The following is a 20,006-nucleotide window of genomic DNA, read 5'->3' on the forward strand; positions in this document are numbered from 1 at the left end:
GAGTTCTGTGAGCTGCTCTAGCAAATTAATCAAAGCCGAGGAGCGGGTTATGGGAACCTCTGATTTATAGCAGGCTGGTCAGAAGCACAGGTGACCCTGGACTTGTGACGGGTTTCTGAAGGAGTCGGGGGTGTCGGGGGGGGCGGTGTGGGGAGAGAGACTGGGCAGTCTTGTGGGACGGAGCCCTTAACCTATGGGATCTGATGCTAACTCCGGGTAGATAGTGTCAGACCCAGTTGGCATCCAGAGAGTTGGAGAATTTCTTGGTGTGGGGAACACTCCCCACCCTTCTGGTCGCATCCTCACAGAAGTGTGCAGAGTGAGTCTTGAGTAGAGGAGAGCAAGTTTCCTCTGACGCTGTCACTCCCCAAAGCTCTAAGCTTAAGGTTGCTCTCTTCAGTTCCAAAGAGAAAGGAGCCAAAGGTTAGGTCATAAACACATATTAGTACCAAACTGCCACCGTCTCCTTGTCCGTAATGGACAGGACTGAAGGGAAACTGCAAGAGCAGTAGCTGCCGGGCTATACGGGCCTGTGCAAACAGCATTTCTAGGATTTCATCTGGTTACAAAATGGAAAGATCGCAGGCCTGGAGCAAAATATTAACCAGGTGCCAGCTCCAGCTCTGCCTTGTGCACGTGACCTTCGGCAGCGCCTTTAACATCCCCGAGCTGCAGGTTATCTATCTGTGAAGTGGGGCCTTCTACTCTGAATGGTCCCCGGGAAAATCAAATAGGAACAGATATAAAAGGATCTTGTACACTGTAAAGTGCTGTGTAAACATTAGGGATTATTTATGGTAGACGTGAAGCATAATCTACTAATCAGGCAAATTCCAAAACTCAACCCAAAATGCTGTAAGGAAGCTTATGCCTCTCTTGGCTGGCTGCTCCTGACCGAGGCCCCAGTACAGAACCCTGCCTGGACTGACAGACACGCCCTAGAAGGCAGAGAAAGAGGGAGGGTGCGCAGCATCACTTACGTTGTTTGAATTTTGGTGAACTCGGGGATTTCGTCTTTTTTCTTTCTGAAGAGGAACCAGTAGGTCAGGAGGCCCACAATGAGTGAGAACAGAAACATGTCCATCATGCTGAAAAGAGAGACTTCTTCAGCCACTGTCTCAGACGTGGGCGCGCTGGCGTCCATGTTGGAGTCCCCCATCTTGATCACAAAACTGTCGAGAGAGAGAAATGACAGACGTCAGCAGGGAGGAGCAGGGTCCACCTGAGGCCTGCTGGGGAGCCCCGCGAGCTTCAGCGGGGTCTCAGTGCCTCAAGGGCTGCAGCAACAGGCAAAGCACCGGGGGCAGGAGCTGCCGGCTCAGCAAGGACCCCGCCAAGATGCAGCTGCAGCCTTGGATGGGAACTAAAACAGTGAGTAGCCCTCAGGGTGTTGGCGCAGCCCAGGGTGTACCTTGTGTGACGGCTACGGCTGGAGCCAGGAATGGGCCCCTGCAAACAGAAAGAATGGGAGCCACAGACACCCAGTACCACGGAGCATCCTCAGCCCACGAGGACACAGCAGAGGGGCTGGTTCCACACGAGAGAGGGGCCCACTTCACCACAAACCCTTTCCCCAGCCATATGGCAGGGCTGGGTTGCCCGACACCCTGCATATTCCAAAGGACTTCAGGACTGGCCCTTGGGTGGCACCTGGGAAATAATCTGTTAGCCCTTGGAATATGCTGCCTGATAAGAGTGTCTCTGTCTACCTGAGACCTTGGGCCACGCACACAGTTTATGCTAACGTTGTCATTTAGGGTGAATGCCTGGGGCTCTGAGTCACACCGTATCAGTTCGACTTCCGGGGTGCTGGGGACTGAGTAGGTAAGTTTAGAGAAGTGGGCACTCCACGCCTACAAGACCAACTCCCAGTAAAAACCCTGGACACCAAGGCTCGAGTGAGCTTCCCTGGTAGGAAATACTTCATATGCACTGCTGGGAGAATGAAGCACTGCCGTATGACTCCCTTGGGAGAGGACACCTGGAAGCTTGTGCCTGGTTTCTTTGGACTCCACCCCCTGTAGCCTTTTCCTTTGCCGATTTTAGTCTGTATCCTGCCACGACAAACCCTAAATGCTCTTCCGAGTTCTGTGAGTTCTGGTGAATCACTGAACCAGAGGCGGGTCTTGGGGACTCCCCACACGCCAACCTCGTTAGTTCCCCTGAAAGATGCTCAACGGGTCCTTCCACCACTGAAACCCGGCAAGTGAGTAGAGCTGATATGAGTCAGCAAAGGGCAAAGTGGGAGTACCTGAAACTGGGTTGCTTTCACAACCGTGGTTCCCAGCCTCAGTCAGAAATGCCTTAGTCACCACATCATATCACGGCGACTGAGGCAACCGGAGATTGCTTCACATTAACTTGCGTTAGCTGCCACTGCCTCCAGGAAACCCCAGGGCCGGGCCCCAGCAGCTAGGGTACCCTGACGTTAAGAGCTCTGGGCTCCGGGCGTTAGCCCGACTGTTCCACAGCTCCTGTTGGGAGCAGGCCATTCAGAACGGGCCCTCAAGCTTGCTTCTTTGTTTTCTCATTAATCTGAGGGGCTTTTCTAGTGGCCGAGTTCCTGAGAGCATCTCGACTTACCTTTTTTGATGTTTGACCTTCAAGGACAAATTTAATTCTAGTCCCCACAGAGAGATTTCTGTTTATATTTAAGTCTTAACTTATGAACACATTTCATATTTATTCAGTGTCAGTCATGTCTTTCTGTCCAGCCCTGTCAGTGTCGTCTGTCGTGTCCACAAGCCTTCTGTCAGGCTCTCACAAAACCATGGGGAGGACCTGCTGGGACGCAGTATGGAAGGACTCGTCCCACAGAATCATGAGGTGCAGACACTCAGAGCCCGGCTGGAACCAGCTGGGGGCTGCGATCAGGGCTCTGCAGACAGAGCAAAGGCCCCAGCGGGGGGCCCTCACAAGGCAGCAGTCAGTGGACGTCCGCCCCCGCCCCACTGTCGCCCGGCCCCTTTCCTTTACTAAAGCCCAGGAAGTTAAACGGGTGTTCGTGGACAAGCCGACCACACACCTCAGAAGAGAAAGCTCATGCCAGCAGGCGGTTTCTAAGGTGATGGTGTGCGGGAGGGCAAGGGAGGCCGTAGGGCGGCATGCACACAACCCCATTCTTTCTAAGAACGTTTGGTTCAAGCCACCCAGGCCCCTGCAGCTGACTCCTAATGGGCTGTTCTCCATACAGGAGCCAGAAGGAACCTGTAAAAAGTTAGTCAGATCACGTCACCCCCCTAATCAAGACCCTCAGATGGCTTCATGTCATATTTAGTGAAAAACTAAAGTCCTTACCTGGCCTATAAGCCCCACATGATCTGCCCTCTGGATACGACTCCCACCATGTTTCTTACTGCCCTCCCTTTCCCCACGCCTCACCAGCCACATTGGCCTCGTTGCCACTCCTCTAGCCTCCAGGCCTGTTCCTGCCTCAGGGCCTTTGCACATGTTAATGCTGCTGGCTGGACTCTCTTCTAGTTGTCTGTAAGGTTCTCTCTGTTACTTCGTTCAGGTCTCTGCTCAGATGTCACCATCTCAGAGAGACTCTGCTTCGCTATAGTATCTGGTCACTCTCCCACCTCTTGCCCCTGCCCAGCACTGATCATAATATTACACATTTTTTCCCACTGGCCATCTCCCTGACTACAGGGTCAGCCCACAAGGGCAGGGACCTGACTTTCTTCACAGCCTGGCAGATAATGAGCACGTAATGTCAACTCGTTGAATAAATGAACATAGGACTCTGGACAGCTGGATTGGCAAGGCCTGGCAGACACATCATGACAACCCCCCAGGTGGTGAGGCTACGTCCTCCATCCCCACGCGTGCTCTACCCCAGCTCTTACGCTTCCTTCAGCACCGCGGCCTCCCCCGAGTTCACAGTAAGGACGCCACGGACTCCTGCGCCACTGCGGACACGACCAGGTGCTGCCCACTGGGAATACGACCGACTCCCTGCAGCAGGGAGGGGTGGGGCTCAGGCCCTGGGGCCCCCCACAGCACGGTGGACACTGCCTGCCCGCAGACCTCGGGTCCCAACAGAACTGAGAAAGTCCCCAGCAGCTCTGACTCTGAGGCATAAGACTTGAGACAGGTGAGAGTACGGAGGAGCAGTGGAAAGCACCTGGTGATCATTTTACCCGAGGCCTTGGTCTACCAGGGGCCTCGGAGGCTCCACGAGGTAAGCAGATCACTGGAGTGGCAAAACTAGGAAGGGCCCCCACTTCCCAGGGGAGGGCTGCGCTCAGCACCCGTCTAAGTAGGAAGACTTCTTAGACACGTGTCTCTCCTGCTCTGCCGTGAGCTCTTGACGGAACGGTCTGGGTCTCCTAGGCACCTCCGTACCCGGCCCGTGGTGGGAAGGAAGGGCTGGCAGGCTGGCAAGAAGGAAGCCAGCCTGGGAGGAAAAGCCTTAACCCCAGGCTTCCTCCCTGTCTAGGGCGGGGGCAACGATCCTGGGGCAGAAGCCACAGACACTGCGAAGACTTAGACCCGCATTTTCACACTGAAGCACACGCAAAACATCCAGCCCTCTCTCCAGCCTGCACCTCTTCCACAAGTGGCTTCCTACTCCGTCCACAGACCTCAGCTCGACCGCCCCTTCCATGGGCCACATTTCCCTGGCACAGTGCTTGGCACAGAATTCAGTGCTCAATACCACCCAGGAAATGAGTGAAGGGTGCCAGTGAACACATTATGACACAGTGCAAAATCCGCATGGGCCAATAACATGAAGCGTGCAGACTTAAAAGAAATTAGGGCTGGTACTGTGCTCATTCGGCAATCCTCTAGACACAGGTTCTCAAATTTCCTCAGCTCGTGGAGCCCCTAGTATCTCAGTAAAATATTCATGGTATCCCGTGGCCCAAGGAAATGAAGTTCCATTTATGAAGGAGGTCGGTCCAAAGAATCACTGAAACCCCAGCTTTGCAAAGACACTAAGTCATCAAAAGGAATGTGGAAGCTCTAATGTCGAAACTGTGAACCACCACAAGCCAGTGCTAATGCGGACAGATGGGGACTTTCACTGCGCTGGAAAATTAGGCCCTGCTGGGGGCTGCCGTGGCGCCCTGAGGCACCTCGGCACAGTCTGGGAACCAAAACTCCACGACATAATCGCTCTCCTCTGCTGTGTAATACCTTGATGGGAAAGTTCTGGATGTCCTGCCTGATGAGTGTCCTTCATTTCAGGTGGGGCAGGGTGACCACGAGACAGTCTGTCTGTCTGAGGTCCCCAGTGGTACTCCAAGGAGACTTGGGGAGCCCTGTGTGATCTTTCTGCCCTGGAAGGGTCTTTAATCTCTGAGTCGGTTCTTCTTTCCACATTTAGTGGGAAAGAGGAACACTGGACAGCACAGGGTTCCTGGGGCCAAACGCAACATTTCTCGACAACAGGAAAAAAAAAAAAAGATAAAATGCAAACGAGAAAATAGAGAGAGTAATTTCTCAACTAGACCAGGCTCTTGCTACAGCCCCGCCACCAGCTGGCTGAGACTCCGGGCAAATCCCTTATGGGCAGGAGGCTTTGATGTCCTCATCTGCGGAATTAGGCTCAGAAAAAGGGGTACATCCAAAAGCCACCCAAGTAGGTGTCCCCTACCTCCAACAGAGCAGATCTGATCTTTGATCTTTTATTGCAAATTAGTCTGTACATTCATTTTCATTTTTCTTATAAAAGACAACATACATAAAGAAAAGGGGATACAGATAGATATTTAGACAGATGTTACTCCTCCTGAATTTCAACAGCTGGCCAGTTCTGGCTGATGCTGCGGGCCAAGGGCAGCAACTCCAGTACTGGTGCCGGAGCCGGCAGGCAGCCCAGGACACTACAAAACAGGGTGGACAAATTGCTGGCCGCCAGGCCAGACGCACAGCTAGAAGCCTCGCCAGCTTCTGAGAGGGCAAATAAGGTAAGAACAGAGGGCCCTTTCTCCATCTGACGTTTACAACATCATCCTCCAGGAAGCATCTGTGGCTTTGCATTTACTGTACACAACTTCTGGGCAGTAAACACGATTGATCAACCGACCCAGCACTGACATCTGGGTGAGCCAGGCATCTGAAGCAGCAACAGGCAGGAAGGAAGCCAGTAAGTGACTCAGTCAGCCCCTTTGGCATGCAGATCACCCAGCAGCAAAAAGTGACTGTCACCTTGCCACAGCCCAGATGAGGGTTTGGCATCTGTCCCTCAGCTGCAGTGGCAACAGTCTGCTCAGGTTCACACACCTCTGTCCAGGGTTAGTGGCTTCAAAATGAGGGAAGACATTCAAGGAAACAAAGCCTATTCTTGCCTAGTAACTCATCCTCCAGAGACGGAGAGACCCTCAGGGGAAAGTACCTTTCCAAGGCACTTGCTCAAAGCAGTGCTCAGAAGAGGAACCGGAACAGATTCCCTTCCATCTGGAGTGTCCACAAAGTTTATCATCCACACTGAGACAGGGCAGGTGTGGATTTTTCTGGGTTTGGGGGTTTATCCTCTTGAGGTTCACTCAGCTTCTTGAACCTGTAAGTTTGAGAACTTTTCAGCCATTACTTCTTCCAATACTTTCTCAGCCCCACCCGCTTTCTCCTCTCCTCTGGGACTATGATGCCTGTGTTTTGTTACGGGTCCCACAAGTCCCCGAGGCTCTGTTGAGTTGTATCAGGCCAGTTTCTCTCTGCTGTTTAGATTGCGTAATTTCTCCTGTTCTATCTTCAAGGTCACTCTTTTTCAAGGTCCTCTGTCTTCTCCATTTGGCTGTGAAGCCATCCACTGAGGGTTTTCGTTTCATGATTATATTTTCCAGTTCCAAGATGTCTCTTGTGCTCTTCTCTATATCTTGCATGATTCCAGCATCTGTGCTATCTTGATGTTGGCGTCTGTTAATTGCCTTTATTCATTCAAGTTGAGATTTTCCTAGTTCTTAGTATGGTGAGTGATTTTTGATAGTATCCTGTACATTTGGGGTATTATAACATTCTGAATCTTATTTGAATCTTCTATCAGGCTTCCTCTACCACCATGCTGGTGGGGGACAGAGAGTGCCAACTCATCGCTGTCATTCATAGGCATATCCCAACAGTTACAAGGCCATGGGGAGGCCAGGCGTGGGGAAAATATAGAGCTCTGAGGAAGAAGAAGATGGTGCGGAACAGTCAAGGAAGGTGCACCCAGGGGCCCACATCTGAGCTGGGTCACGAAAACTGAGCAGGGTCCACCAGCCAGATAAGGGAGTCTCTGAGAGAAGTTCCAGACTGGCAAAGCATGCACTAAGGCCTAAACCAAGAAAGAGCAGTAGCCTCAGAATCTGGTGTGACCTGAGTTGGGTACGATGGGAGGCATTTGTGGGTGTGGGTGTAAGGGTGGTGAGTAAGAGATGAACATTTAAGAGACCGAGACCAGCGTACGAAGGGTCCAGGAGCCCTCTATGTGTCTAAGGTCTTTGGGCCCTGGGCAGCCGTGATGACAGGGTAAGGGTGTGGCATCATCAGAACTATGCCATAAGGTGTAACCCTGAGCAATGGAGCTTACACTCACAACATCAATACCTGTCAATACTGTCATGGACCTCGACCACGCATCCTAGACTAGAACACACTCAGGTCAATGACCCCAGCTGATGACATCTCCCTCACATAAGAGGGCCTATGGGTGTGGTCTAGAGACATGTGACTGTCATTGTGCCTGATGCAATTATGTGAAAGAGGAAGGCAGCCAGGAAAAGTGGATCTGTGAAAGCATGACTCGGCCAGAAGCAGGCAGAGGAGCTAGCATTACTCAGCACAAATCAAGCTGACAAAGCCCAAGGGGGCTGAGCACTGAACTGCAGCTGGTCGTGGAGAGCCACGTGGGCTTGTTCCTATCAGCCTCTCAGGGCCCTCGGCCACCTGGCCTGAACTCCAAGTGGGGTGAACCCACAGCTTCCCGAAGTCCCCGGCCACGTGCTCCAGGGCATTTTGTGGGTACAACTTAGTAACACTATTAAAAGTCAGCACAGGGCAATTTATGTGCACAAGATACTTCAAAGGAGTTCTGAGAGATAACAGAAAACACATATATTGGTCTCTGTCCCCAGTTCCTGGCACAGAGCTCCTAAAATCCTTCTAATTTTCTGGGTGATAGGACTGTCTTTTGTTTCAATGATGCAACTCTTGGCAGGCTCCTGGATGGCTGCTGGATGAGGGCTGGTCACCAGAAAAACCAAGTCACGATGAGAAGCTTGGAACTTTCAGGCCTGCTCCCTAGTCTTTTGAGAAGGGAGGAGTGCTGGAAATGGAAACTGATCACGCCCACATGAGGAAGCCTCCATAAAACCCCAATAGTATGTGGTTCTGGGAGTTTCCAGGTTGGTGAACCCATCCACACACTGGGGGGTGACACACCCCAACTCCGTGGGGACAGAAGCTCCTGTGCTCAGGACCCGCCCAGACCTCGCCCTAGGCATCTCTTCATCTGGCTGTTCATCTGTATCCTTTATCATATCCTTTAATACACTGGTAAACCTAACTCTTTTCCCGAATTCTTTGAGCTGCTTTAGCAAATTAATCAAATCTGGGGAGGGGGTTGTGGGAATCCCCACTTATAGCCCATTGGTCAGAAGCACAGGTGACATCCTGGACTTGCAATTGGCATCCGAAGTGGGAGTAGTCTTGTGGGACTGAGTCCTTAACCTGCAGGATCTGATGCTACCTCTGGGTAGAGTGTCTGAATTGAGTTGAACCGTAAGACACCGAGCTGGTGTCACAGAAAATTGCTTGGTGGGGGAAATCCCTACACACGTGGTGTCCTAAGTGTTGTGAAGGCGGAGTAGTGTGAGAGTAAAGGAGAGACACAGGAGGAAGGACTGGAGTTTTCTAACGCAAGTTCATACTGGGTCATCCTGGTGACCACTCCTTTGCCTCAAGTCATTTTGAACACAAATCTGGAAAACAGAAAGCCAGAGGACTTGCCTTAGTTTACTCAAGTTCTAGGCAGACCAGTTCTGGTGTCTGCTGCTGCCTCTACCGCAACAGCAGGAATAAGGAGTGACAGCGTGATGAGAACCCCCAGAGAGCAATCAGAACCCCGCCCCAGGCAGGGCATGGTCACATGGCACATCCCCACGGCAAGCTTACGGGACACACGATGATGCCCCTGCCCCTTTTACAGAACTGGGAATGGGGTGGGCCAGTGCCGATATGGCCTCCCAAAAGTGAATGTGCACTGAGGGCTCATTCATAGAGTTTCAAATGGGCTCCACACTCAGCATCCAAGACAAGCTGGAACTCAGCCAGAAAGAGTCCCCAGGATGCGGCAGTCCCCAAACCATACCACATGAGAAACAGGACACTGGAGAAGTTTACCCTAAAGGAAAGATTCAGACCCTTCTTTGGGCAGTGAGCAAACAGAGGAGGGAGAGACCCTGGCAACAGAGGACAGAGATTTACACATTGTCCAAGAACTTTCTGACACCGGTATTTGGAGAGGGAGTGAGGTGCTGCAAGGCGTGGCCCTTATCACTCGAGTTATGTCAACAGAAAGCTGAGTAATCTAGGTTCACTGACAGAGAGAGTGCCTGCCACCCTGGGGACCTGGGACACACACCCACCAAATTAACGTTCATTAAACTGGTGGACGGGTGACAACGCTAGGGGGATACTCCAGGTCTCTGACTGGAGTTAATACTTAAATACTAATTCCTGGATCTCTTTCACTGAACCTTGAAACACACACACACAGAGTTCTAGGTCATGTTAAACGAGAGCTGGAGAAAGCAAAGGCAGACAACGGACACAGTGATACGTGACCCCACGGCACACCCTGAGGACTCAGGGAGGAGAAGGAGGAAAGCGGGCTCAGGGCAGACCTCTGAAAAAGACAGGAAGGGAGAAGTACTACCTCTTTCGACTGAAAAACTGGACCCAAGAACAGTCTCTGCTTCCCACGGAGGCGGGCTTTCAGCTTTAACGGGGAGCATCTTCAGGAGTAAGTGAACCTCCTGCTCGAAGCACACCACTATCGTGTCTGTATCACATCTTTTCAAACCCAGCTCATTCCGCACAGACACAAGATGCTGCTCCCTGATGGGACTCGCACTGCTCCTTCTGGTTCCAAGAGGAAGGACTCAGCCCAGGCGCCATTTGTGCCCAGTGACTCCAGCCTCTGTCGAAACAGCCTCCAGGGACAGGGGACTCACCACCTCCTGGCCTAGCCTCAGCCTGCTCAGATGTTTGTGCTGAAGCATGGCAAGTCAGGCCAGAAGCTGACCATCCACAGAACTGCTTTCTCTCTAGCATCTTCCTTCATTTTTTCCATACACAAATATACTACACACACACGTACAAACACTCCTCGAGAAAGCAGATAAAATGTATTCTGTTTTGTAAAACGTTTTTTCATGTTGCTGGAGGAGCCTTTATAATGATTTTATATTGTATTTTATATATATCTATACCATATATTTTCTTTGCCCAATAGCCCACTGATTTGATGCACCATTATTTACTTAATTACCTCCCAATTCTTCGTTTATTAAAATATTTTTGATCCCTTAAACACATATAAGCACAAGGGAGAAAAGATGAGAAAAACATGACCTGCTATGCAGAGGTTCACAGTCTGGTCCAGGAAACACAGAAAACACTGCAGTGAAATGTGAGAAATGGAATAAACTAAATGCGTACAAAGTGCTGTGGGGACAAAGAGGAAGAAGTGAATAACACGCCCCAGGGAAATGGGGGGATACTCCACAAAGCCCCAATCTTAGCAGGGCTGTTTCCAGCTTCTCACTTTGCTAAACAAGGGTGGCAGTGGCTGCCCGCTCTAAGCAGGCACCGGGCCTGGCACTTTTCCAGTGTCTCTTAGTGTCTCAGCCGCCCTGCACTGGAGTTACTCTTCAACGATGCGATCAACGCTACATCAGTCCAAGTGGTTTGTGAGGCCACACAGCTGGTGAGTGGTGGAGCTCAAATCAAAGTGTGTGTCTGTTTCTGAAGTCCGTTCTGAGTTCCTTCCTCAACGATATTAATAAAAGCATCTTAAACAAAAAGCTTTTCTCTTTAAAAAAAGTCCTTAAGTTCTCAACTAGATTTGGATTTTTTATAACTCTTGATACATATGTTGTCTTCAAATAGGATCAACTTCTAGCCAGACTGATCAGGAAAAAAAGAAAAGAAGACATTAATTACCAATATAGAGAACGAAAGAGGGGACATCATTAGATTCTACAGACATTAAAAGGATGAATGGGAAATTATGAATGACATTATGCCAATATTTGATAACTTAGAGGAAATGGACAAATTTCTTAATAGACACAAACTGCTAGAGCTCACCCAAGAAAAACAGATAACCTGAAGAGTTCTCGAAAAGGATTCAAATTAGTAGTTAAAGCCTTCACCAAAAATGAACACCAGGAGCAGGCAGCTTCACTGGTGAATTCTATCAAACATTGAAGGAAGAAATAATACCATTCTATACAAACTCGTTCAGAAAATAGAAGACTTCCCAAGTCATTTTATGAGGCCTGCATTACCCTGATATCGAAACCAAAGACAGCACAAAAAACGAAAACTGCAGACCAATATGCCTCATGAACACAGAAGCAAAAGTCCTCTAAAATATTAGCAAATTGAATCCAGCAATACATGAAAAGGATACTACACCACGATCAAACGGAGTTTACTCCAGGAATACAACGTTGGTTTGGCATTCAAACATCAGTATAATTCATTATATCAACAGGCTTAAAAAACCCATATGATCGTCTCAATAGATGGAGAGCAAGCATCTGACAAAATTCGGCATCCATTTATAATGAAAACACTTGGTAAACTAGGAATAATAAGGAGCTTCCTCAACCTGATAAAGAGTCATGGACACGTCATTATAATAATAACAGTTCTCACTTCATTGGGTTATCGTGAGAATTAAATAAACTGAGCTTGTAAAGGGTTTAGAACAGTGCCTAGCACAGAGTATGTGCTGTAATAAATGTCGCTGTTACTACTATTAAAAATTCTGAATGATAAGAAGTAAACAATAACAACCAAAAGTATTAAGCAGCCACTGCTACCTGCAATAACATGGACAAATCTCAGAGCCATAATGTTGACGGAGAGAAGCCAAACACAGAAGCGTACCAAGCCTTTATAGTTGAAGTTTAAGAACAGACAAAAGTAATCTAGAGTGACTGAGGGCAGAAAAGTGGTCACCTTTGGGTCAACGGTCATGAGCAGGAGGAGACACCAGGGAAGCTTCTGTCATGCTGAACAATGTGCGGTATCTTGATTTGGGGCGGTAGTTACAGGGGAGATTATCGATGTAAAATTCACCAAGCTGTACTTTGAAGATTTGTGCACTTTACTGAATGTAAGTTACACTGCAAAGTAAATAAGTGTCCACAATGCAACAGCATATGTGCTATGGCCCCAGTGATGTAAAAATATTTATGTACGTATACGTATTTATGTATGCATTTATGTATAAGATGATATGAAAAAAGGATCATCACAAAACATTATCTCAAGAGTGAGATCTTAATTTTTTCCCACTTCTGTCTTCTTTATGCACTATTTACTTTTTTTTTAAACATGAGTATGTGTTACTTACCTAATCAAAAAAATATTTTTAATGCTGTTTTCTTATGGAGAAAAGAATGCCCAAGCCCTTGGGTCCAGTGGTTCTCTTCTTGGAATGTGCCTCTCACTGGGCCCAGCACACGTCGGCTGCAATGCTGCTTGTAACAGCCCCAAATCGGGTGCTTATGTTTTCAATTCCAAACACTAGAATGCTATGCAGCAGTTAAAAAATAAATAGATGGCGGTGGGGGGCTGGCCCAGTGGTGTAGTGGTTAAGTCCACGCACTCCACTTCAACAGCCTAGGGTTCATGGGTTTGGATCCTGGGTACAGACTTATATACCACTCATCAAGCCATGCTGTCGCAGTATCCCACACAAAAAAGTAGAGGAAGATTGGCATAGATGTTAGCTCAGGGACAATCTTCCTCAAGCAAAAAGAAGATGATTGGCAACAGATGTTAGCTCAGGGCCAATCTTCCTCACCAAAAAATCCCATAAAATAATTAGATGGGCTGGCCCTATGGCCAAGTGGTTAAAGTTCCATGTGCTCCGCTTCGGTGGCCTGGGTTCATGGGTTTGGATCCCAGGTGCGGACCTGCTCCACTCATCAGCCACGCTGTGGAGGCATCCCACGTACAAAATAGAGGGACCTTTGCTTTGTCTGTCCTTCTATAATGAGACGGCTGGTATTCATGTGTTATTTCTGAAATTAAACATAAATCATGGGAGCTGGATTTCTTCTGTTGAAGAAGGGAGTTAACAATACGGAAAGAGAGAACGCGGAATAAATGCTGTGGTGTTGGACCGAAACTGGAGGCATCAGTATGCACAATGGATTTTTAAGATATAAAGACAGATATAGAAATGCATCTGTTTGTGTGTATTTCCTAGTTTTGTCTGCTGAGAGGGCCAAGAAGTAACAATATCTCAGTAGCAAGGAGTCATGTAGCATCCAGATCTTGGTTTCTAACACCATTCTCCATGTAAAGGAACCAGGGCTCCTTGGAGAAATGGCTGACTCCAGAACTGGGGCAGGAAAAGGAATGAATGAATGTGGATCACCTTGCTGTGCCAAAGAGTAAGGGAGGGCTTGAAGAATGACAGGGACATGTCAAAAGGACATAGGAGTATACCCGAAGGGGTTCTCATTGGCCAAATCTGGGACAATTTGAGCATCAAAATAAATAACAGTGACAAATTATAACCCATAGGATAAAAGAATAACATGAGTCAACAGTGATATAAGTACATAAATGAATAAATAAATACGCAGGCGAGAAGGGAAATTTCTTCTGTGCAGTAGTCACTAACAATGGAGGAGGAATGAAGGACCAAGAAAGTCACCAGTCGGCAAACCCCACAGTCATAACTGTTTCAGACAACAATCGCGAATGCTGAAACTTGTGGGTGAAAGTCTGATGAGAAACATCTGATCACATAGGGAAAAACAGAACTTCTCAGTGGGGAACTTGGCTGACACCACATAACCAAGTGATCAACTTAGCAGTTCCAATATTGGGGCAAAGTGACATCTCCTGCCACTTGATAAGGCACTCTAAGGACACAATGCCATTTCTGTGATGTTCTGCCAAAAATACATAATCTGAATCTTAAAACATCAGATAAACCCACACTGAGGGGCATTCTACAAAGAAATGGCCTGACCTTTTGAAAAATGTCAAGGTCATAAAAGACCAAGAAAGACTAAGGACCTGCTCCAGATCAAAGGAGACTAGTTCCACCTCTAAAGAGTGGTTCCAGTTAAATCCTGGACCAGGGGGATAAAAAAGATTTTTCTTCTGCTATAAAAGACATTAGTGGCAAAATCTGAATAAACTCTACATTTAGACAACATAGTCTATCAATGTTAATTTTCTGATGTTGATTATTGTGCTACGGTTATGTAAGAATATATCCTTGAATTTTAGAAAATATACACTGAAGTACTTAGGGGTAAATGAGCACCATGTCTGCAACTTATTCTCAAGTAGGTCAGGAAAAAAATGTTAAAAAATATACATATATATAGAGAGAGAAAATGATAAAGTAAATATGGTAAAACGCTAATATTTGGGGAATCTGAATGCAAAGAATTCTTTCAACTTTTCTGTAAATCAAACTATTTCAAAACACAAAGGTAAAAATACACATGATTATTGAAGAAACTACGCTAAATTTAAAAATACAAAGGAAACATAATCCTAACACCTACTATTTGTTTTTGTTCTATACGGTTTTTTATGTGTATCTCACAAAATACTTATTTTTAATATTATTGGTTTTATACTCATATAATCTTGTCCTGCTTTTTTCATTTATTAAATTGTGAATATTATAAACTCTAAAATGTTATTCCAGCCTATGAATATTGAGTTGTTTACTGAATATTTTCACTATTATGAATGATGCCATGATAAACATGATGATTGATCTCTTTTCAAGGTAAATCTTTGTGCACCTCTGATTATTTCCTTAAAATAGAGTTTCTGAATTTATCTTAGAAATATTTCCGAGTCAAAGGGAATAAATATTTTTAAGGCTCTTAACTTATCATCAAATTATTTCCCAAAAAAAGAAATTTATTTTCACCATTTCTCTGCAGCTTTCCCTCCGTAAGACCTTCGGCTAACCTGCACAGAAGGGAGCTACTCCACAAAGCACTGTGCTCACAGAAGCCTGTGAGGGAAACAAGTCAAAAAAAAAACCCCTAAATACTGCAAGAATCAATAAACACTCCAAGGAGGCCATGACGCCTGTGTCCCAGAAGGACGGGCAAACAGAAGAAACTGGAGAGATGGATGCATAGATCAGACAGGCCCTGTCAGCGATGAAAAGGATTCCCGGTCAATAAGACCCGCTGTGGTATAAAGTGGGAAAGGTGTGCAGTGGGAGGTGCTGTCAGGGTCACAAGCACACACCAACCTGAGCACCACAGCCTGGGACATACACGGTCCACCTCTTAGCTCTCCATGTGTCGTGAGTCATGCATTACCCGCTCCTCAGTCCCGTGAGCCCTCCTGGGTGTGGGGGCTGGAGGGGAGACTGTCAAGGCAGGGCAGTGGGTGACACGGAAAGCAAGAATCAGAGTCCTGGGGAAGCACATTTCAATAATCACTTACACACATTTTGCCTCTGAAACCAGATCACAGGTTTAAAGTCCTTCCGTCGTGATAACATTTACACACACACATACAGGGATCTTGAAATCTCTCTGGGCCTCAGTTTCTTCATTTATAAAATAGAGGTAATGCTACCCACCTCACAGGAGCTGCCGCTGGGATTATATTTCAAGACAATCAATGTGCTGGTACGACACCTGTGTAAGAAAGAAAGCTGTTAACTATTGTTCCGTTTTGTGCATGGCATACTGGGTGTGCTCAAACCAGGAGAACACAGGTAAGTGGCAGAATACTTCAGCTCTGTTCCCTGGGAGCTTGTCTAGGTGACTCCCAAGAGCTCCTGGATTTCCTTAAGAGTTTAGAGAAATACAATCTGGAGAAATCCAAAAGCTCTGGGGAAACCCACCTTTTCTGTGGGGAAAGTGAGGGTCTGGGTTCTGAGGTCTAGAACTGCTAGAGTCTGTCCAATCCTGTCGTTCAGGGAACACGACCGATCAGAGGACTTGCCCAGAGACGTGCCTCAGGCTGAGCAGGAACTGGAGGGACCAGCACCCCTCCCTCCGCAGTGCCCCCCAGCCAACAGGAGCACGTCGAGTTTGAATGTATCGTCTTTCAACCGTTCTTGATCAGCTCACCTTGACTTCCAACAGGAAAGCCTTCTTTTATGTCTAGGTCAGGTCACTTTATGGCCCATGCAATATAAAGCCCCCTCACTAAAGTGGTGGAGGGCAGGGAGTGGACAAAGGCCCCAGAAGCTACCGTGAGGAAGACAGAAGACAACAGGAAGGGCAAAGGGCAGGCACGGAAGAGTGCTCGGAAGGCCTGGAATGATCTAGAAGGCGCAGGGACAGCTCTTCTGGCCTTTCAGAACACATAGGTTAGACCTGACTCCTGCAAAGCCAGGGCTCCTCTGTCGCAGCGTTCCCACCGTTGGCAGATGGCAGCAGCCCGGTCTCTGCGAACTCCACCAGGCGGAATGGGAAAACGACGGCGCCTTTATCCCAGCTCACGTGTCTGTTCTGGTGTCAAGAGTAGCCAGTACTTGCGGGAAACCATTTCAGGAGGAAAACAAAACAAAACAAACAAAACCCACTACTCTTCATTTATTCCTTCACAGTGATGGGATTCCGTCAAATTTCCAAATGCCCCCATTCTAACATCCCCTGAAGAAAGGAAGTAACTACTTCATCATCATCTGTTGACTCTGGAATTCCTACCTTTCAGTCATATCAAAGGAAACCAAGGTTACTTTCCAAAAGTAATATCTGAATTTTAACTAAAATCATGACTTTTCTAACTAGAAGTGTTTTCACAGAGAAGGGATGCAACACTGAGGGGAGCAAAAGAGCCACATTGTCCTGATTCCTCTCTAGTCCACTGGATCACAAAGCAGTATTAGTAGAAAAACTGGGGCAGAGCATCTGGTGAAAGGGTCTGGGACTCGGCGGGAGCTCAAAGACCCAAATTTGGGAGTCGGCTTCACCACCACCTCAGCAAAGCGCTTCTCCTCGCCAAGCCTTTGCCAACAAGGGGTGTTAATCCTTGTTTGGCTTTTGTACAAACGATGCTTGTGGAAACATTCTGCAAAGTCTCAGAGAACTACTGACGGTGATGTTGAAAACGACTGCCCGAAGTGACATTGTCTTGAGAAGGAACCCTCCACTCAGCAGAGTGGCTCTTCCACATCCACCCAGTGCGCCACGTGCCCAGCACCATGCCAGCCGGACCACTAAGTCAGGGATGTCCTCCGCCCTTCCGGCAGAAAGAGACAAGACACACGGTTACTTCCTTGCCAAAACGAACAGAACAGTACAGACGGCCAGTGCCAGTTCACGGCTGGGTGAGGCTGGCGTGAGCCAAAGTGGTTAGTGGGGCTTCTTGACGGAAAGAGACACAAAACGGCAGGGGAGAGAGCGGTGGGGAGAGAGTGTAGAGAAGGGTATGAAGGGTTGGGCCAGCCCAGTGGTGCAGTGGTTAAGTGCGCACGTTCTGCTTCGGTGGCCCGGGGTTTGCCGGTTCGGATTCCCGGTGCAGACATGGCACCACTTGGCACACCATGCTGTGGCAGGCGTCCCATGTATAAAGTAGAGGAAGATGGGCATGGATGTTAGCTCAGGGCCAGTCTTCCTCAGCAAAAAGAGGAGGACTGGCAGCAGTTAGCTCAGGGCTAATCTTCCTCAAAAAAAAAAAAAAAAAGGGTATGAAGAGAAAGTGGGGTCATAGCTTAAAAAAACAAATTCACAAACTGCTCTGCCACTTGTTCTATGACTTGGGGCAAACCCAACTCAACGCCTCTCAGCTGCTTTCCTATCTAAGCTGGAGTATCACATCAATATCAATAACTCCAGAAGGGCTCTCGGGAGGATAACATGGGTAAACCTGCACAGGACACTGGCAGACGCTCAAAGAACGCTGGCTCACTTCTCTCTCCGACTTGGGCACTTCGGGGCAGAAGCAGATCAAAAATAAGAGTGTCACTTAGCACCCAGATCTTGTTTCTAAACCCCGTTCTCCAATCAAAGGAACCAGGGCCTCTTAAGGAAAGGGCTGATTCCGGGGCTGAGGCGTGGAAAACAAAAGACGAGCCTGGGACATCTTGTGGTGCAGCCAATTAGGGAAATGCTCAGACAAAGAGGGGGCTCCTGCGAGAACCAGGAGACAGCTGGCAGGAGTTCCTAATGGCTAAAGCCAGAAAAACTGACACAACGAATAAATAATGCTATTATTGTATTTTCCTGTGTGTGGGGGGGGGTATTCGTCTCTAAAGTTATTTTCTTATTGTGGTAAAATACACGTAATATAAAATTTACCATTTTATTGTTTCAAAGTGTACAGTGCAGTGGCGTTAAATACATTGAAAATATTGTGTGACCATCACCACTATCTCGTTCCAGAAGTTTTTCATCACCCCAAAAGGAAACACTGTAGCCATTAAGCAGTCACTCCTCATTGCCTAGCTCCCGGCAGCCACTAATCTACTTTCTGGCTCTGTGAATTTGCCTATGACAGACATCTCATATGTGTTCCTTTGTGACGGGCTTCTTTCACTTAACATAACATGTTCGAGGCTTGTCCACGTAGTGGTACATATCAGCCCTTCATTCTTTTTTATGGATGAATAATATTCCATTGTATCGACAGACCATATTTTAGCCATTCATCATGTGATGGACATTTGGGTTGTTTCCAATTTTTGGATATTATAAATAATGCTGCTACATTCATGTACAAGTACTTGTTGGAGTACCTCTCTTCGATTCTCTTGGGTATACAACTAGAAGTGGAACTGCTGGGTCACATGGTAATCCTATGCCAAACGTACTGAGGAAATGCCAAACTGTTTTCCACAGCGAATGCACCACTTACACTCTCAACGGCAACGTACAAGGGCTCCAATTTCTCCACATTCGAACCGGCAGGAGTTGTTTTCTGGTCCTGTTTGGCTTTAAACAGCCATCCTCGCGGTGTGAAGTGGGATCTCACTGTGCTTGAGATTTGCACTTGATCTGCACTTCCCTAACGACCAAGGATGCTGAGCATCTTCTCATGTGCCTGTTGGCCATTTGTATGTCTTATGTGGAAAAATATCTATTCAGGTCCTTTGCTCATTTTTCAGTTGGGTTTTTCCTTATTGTTGTTGAGCTATAAGAGTTCTTTATATATTCTAGATACTAGACCCTTATGAGACATATAATTTGAAATACTTTTTCCCATTTTGTGGGTTGTCTTTTCACTCTCTTGACAGTGTCCTTTGATGCACAAAAGTTTTTAATTTTGATGAAGTCCATGTCTTAGCTTGGGCTGCTGTGACAAATACCATAGAGTAGGCAGCTTAAACAACATTTATTTCTCACAGTTATGGAGGCTGCAAAGTCTAAGATCAAGGCGTCAGTAGATCCAGTGTCTGGAGGCAGCCTGCTGCCTGGCCTGTAGACAGCTGCTTTCTTGCATCCTCACGTAGCAGAGAGCAGGGAGAGGAAGCAAGCTCTCGCGTCTCTTCTTAGAAAGTCACTAATCCCATTCATGAGGGCTCCACCCCATGACCTAGTTACCTCCCAAAAGGTACTACTCCTCTGACCTAATACTATCACATTTGGGGTTAGGATTTCAACATATCAATTTTAGGGGGACACAAATATTCAGTCCATAACAGTCCAATTTATCTAATTTTTCTTTTGTTGTGATTTTGGTGTCTTATCTAAGAAAGCACTGCCAAATCCAAGGTCACGAAGATTTACCCCCATGTTTTCTTCTAAGAGTCTTATAATTTTAGCTCTCACATTTAGGTCTTTGTGGATCTTGATTTTGGTACACAGTGTAAGGTAAGAGTCCCTCTTCATTCT

At 47.4% G+C, this 20,006-nt stretch overlaps 1 protein-coding gene across 6 annotated transcripts in view; it reads right to left on the bottom strand.

The window, feature by feature from the left end:
* Window positions 1-20,006, bottom strand: part of POR (cytochrome p450 oxidoreductase) — a 91,622-nt gene that overhangs the window by 27,557 nt on the left and 44,059 nt on the right. For 3 of the 6 annotated variants that reach the window (XM_044747226.2, XM_014853894.3, XM_070484413.1), the window contains exons 2-3: window positions 15,803-15,860; window positions 981-1,172 (exon numbers count right to left, since the gene is read on the bottom strand). In XM_044747226.2, the coding sequence (XP_044603161.2) occupies window positions 981-1,159 (179 nt within the window). In that variant the 5' untranslated portion in view covers window positions 1,160-1,172; window positions 15,803-15,860. Of the gene's footprint in view, window positions 1-980; window positions 1,173-15,802; window positions 15,861-16,591; window positions 16,700-20,006 lie in introns of those variants that run through there. The other 3 variants (XM_044747227.2, XM_070484415.1, XM_070484414.1) reach the window with 2 other exon arrangements.

Source organism: Equus asinus, chromosome 14 (genome assembly GCF_041296235.1).
Source record: "Equus asinus isolate D_3611 breed Donkey chromosome 14, EquAss-T2T_v2, whole genome shotgun sequence".
Taxonomy (NCBI): Eukaryota; Metazoa; Chordata; class Mammalia; order Perissodactyla; family Equidae; genus Equus; species Equus asinus.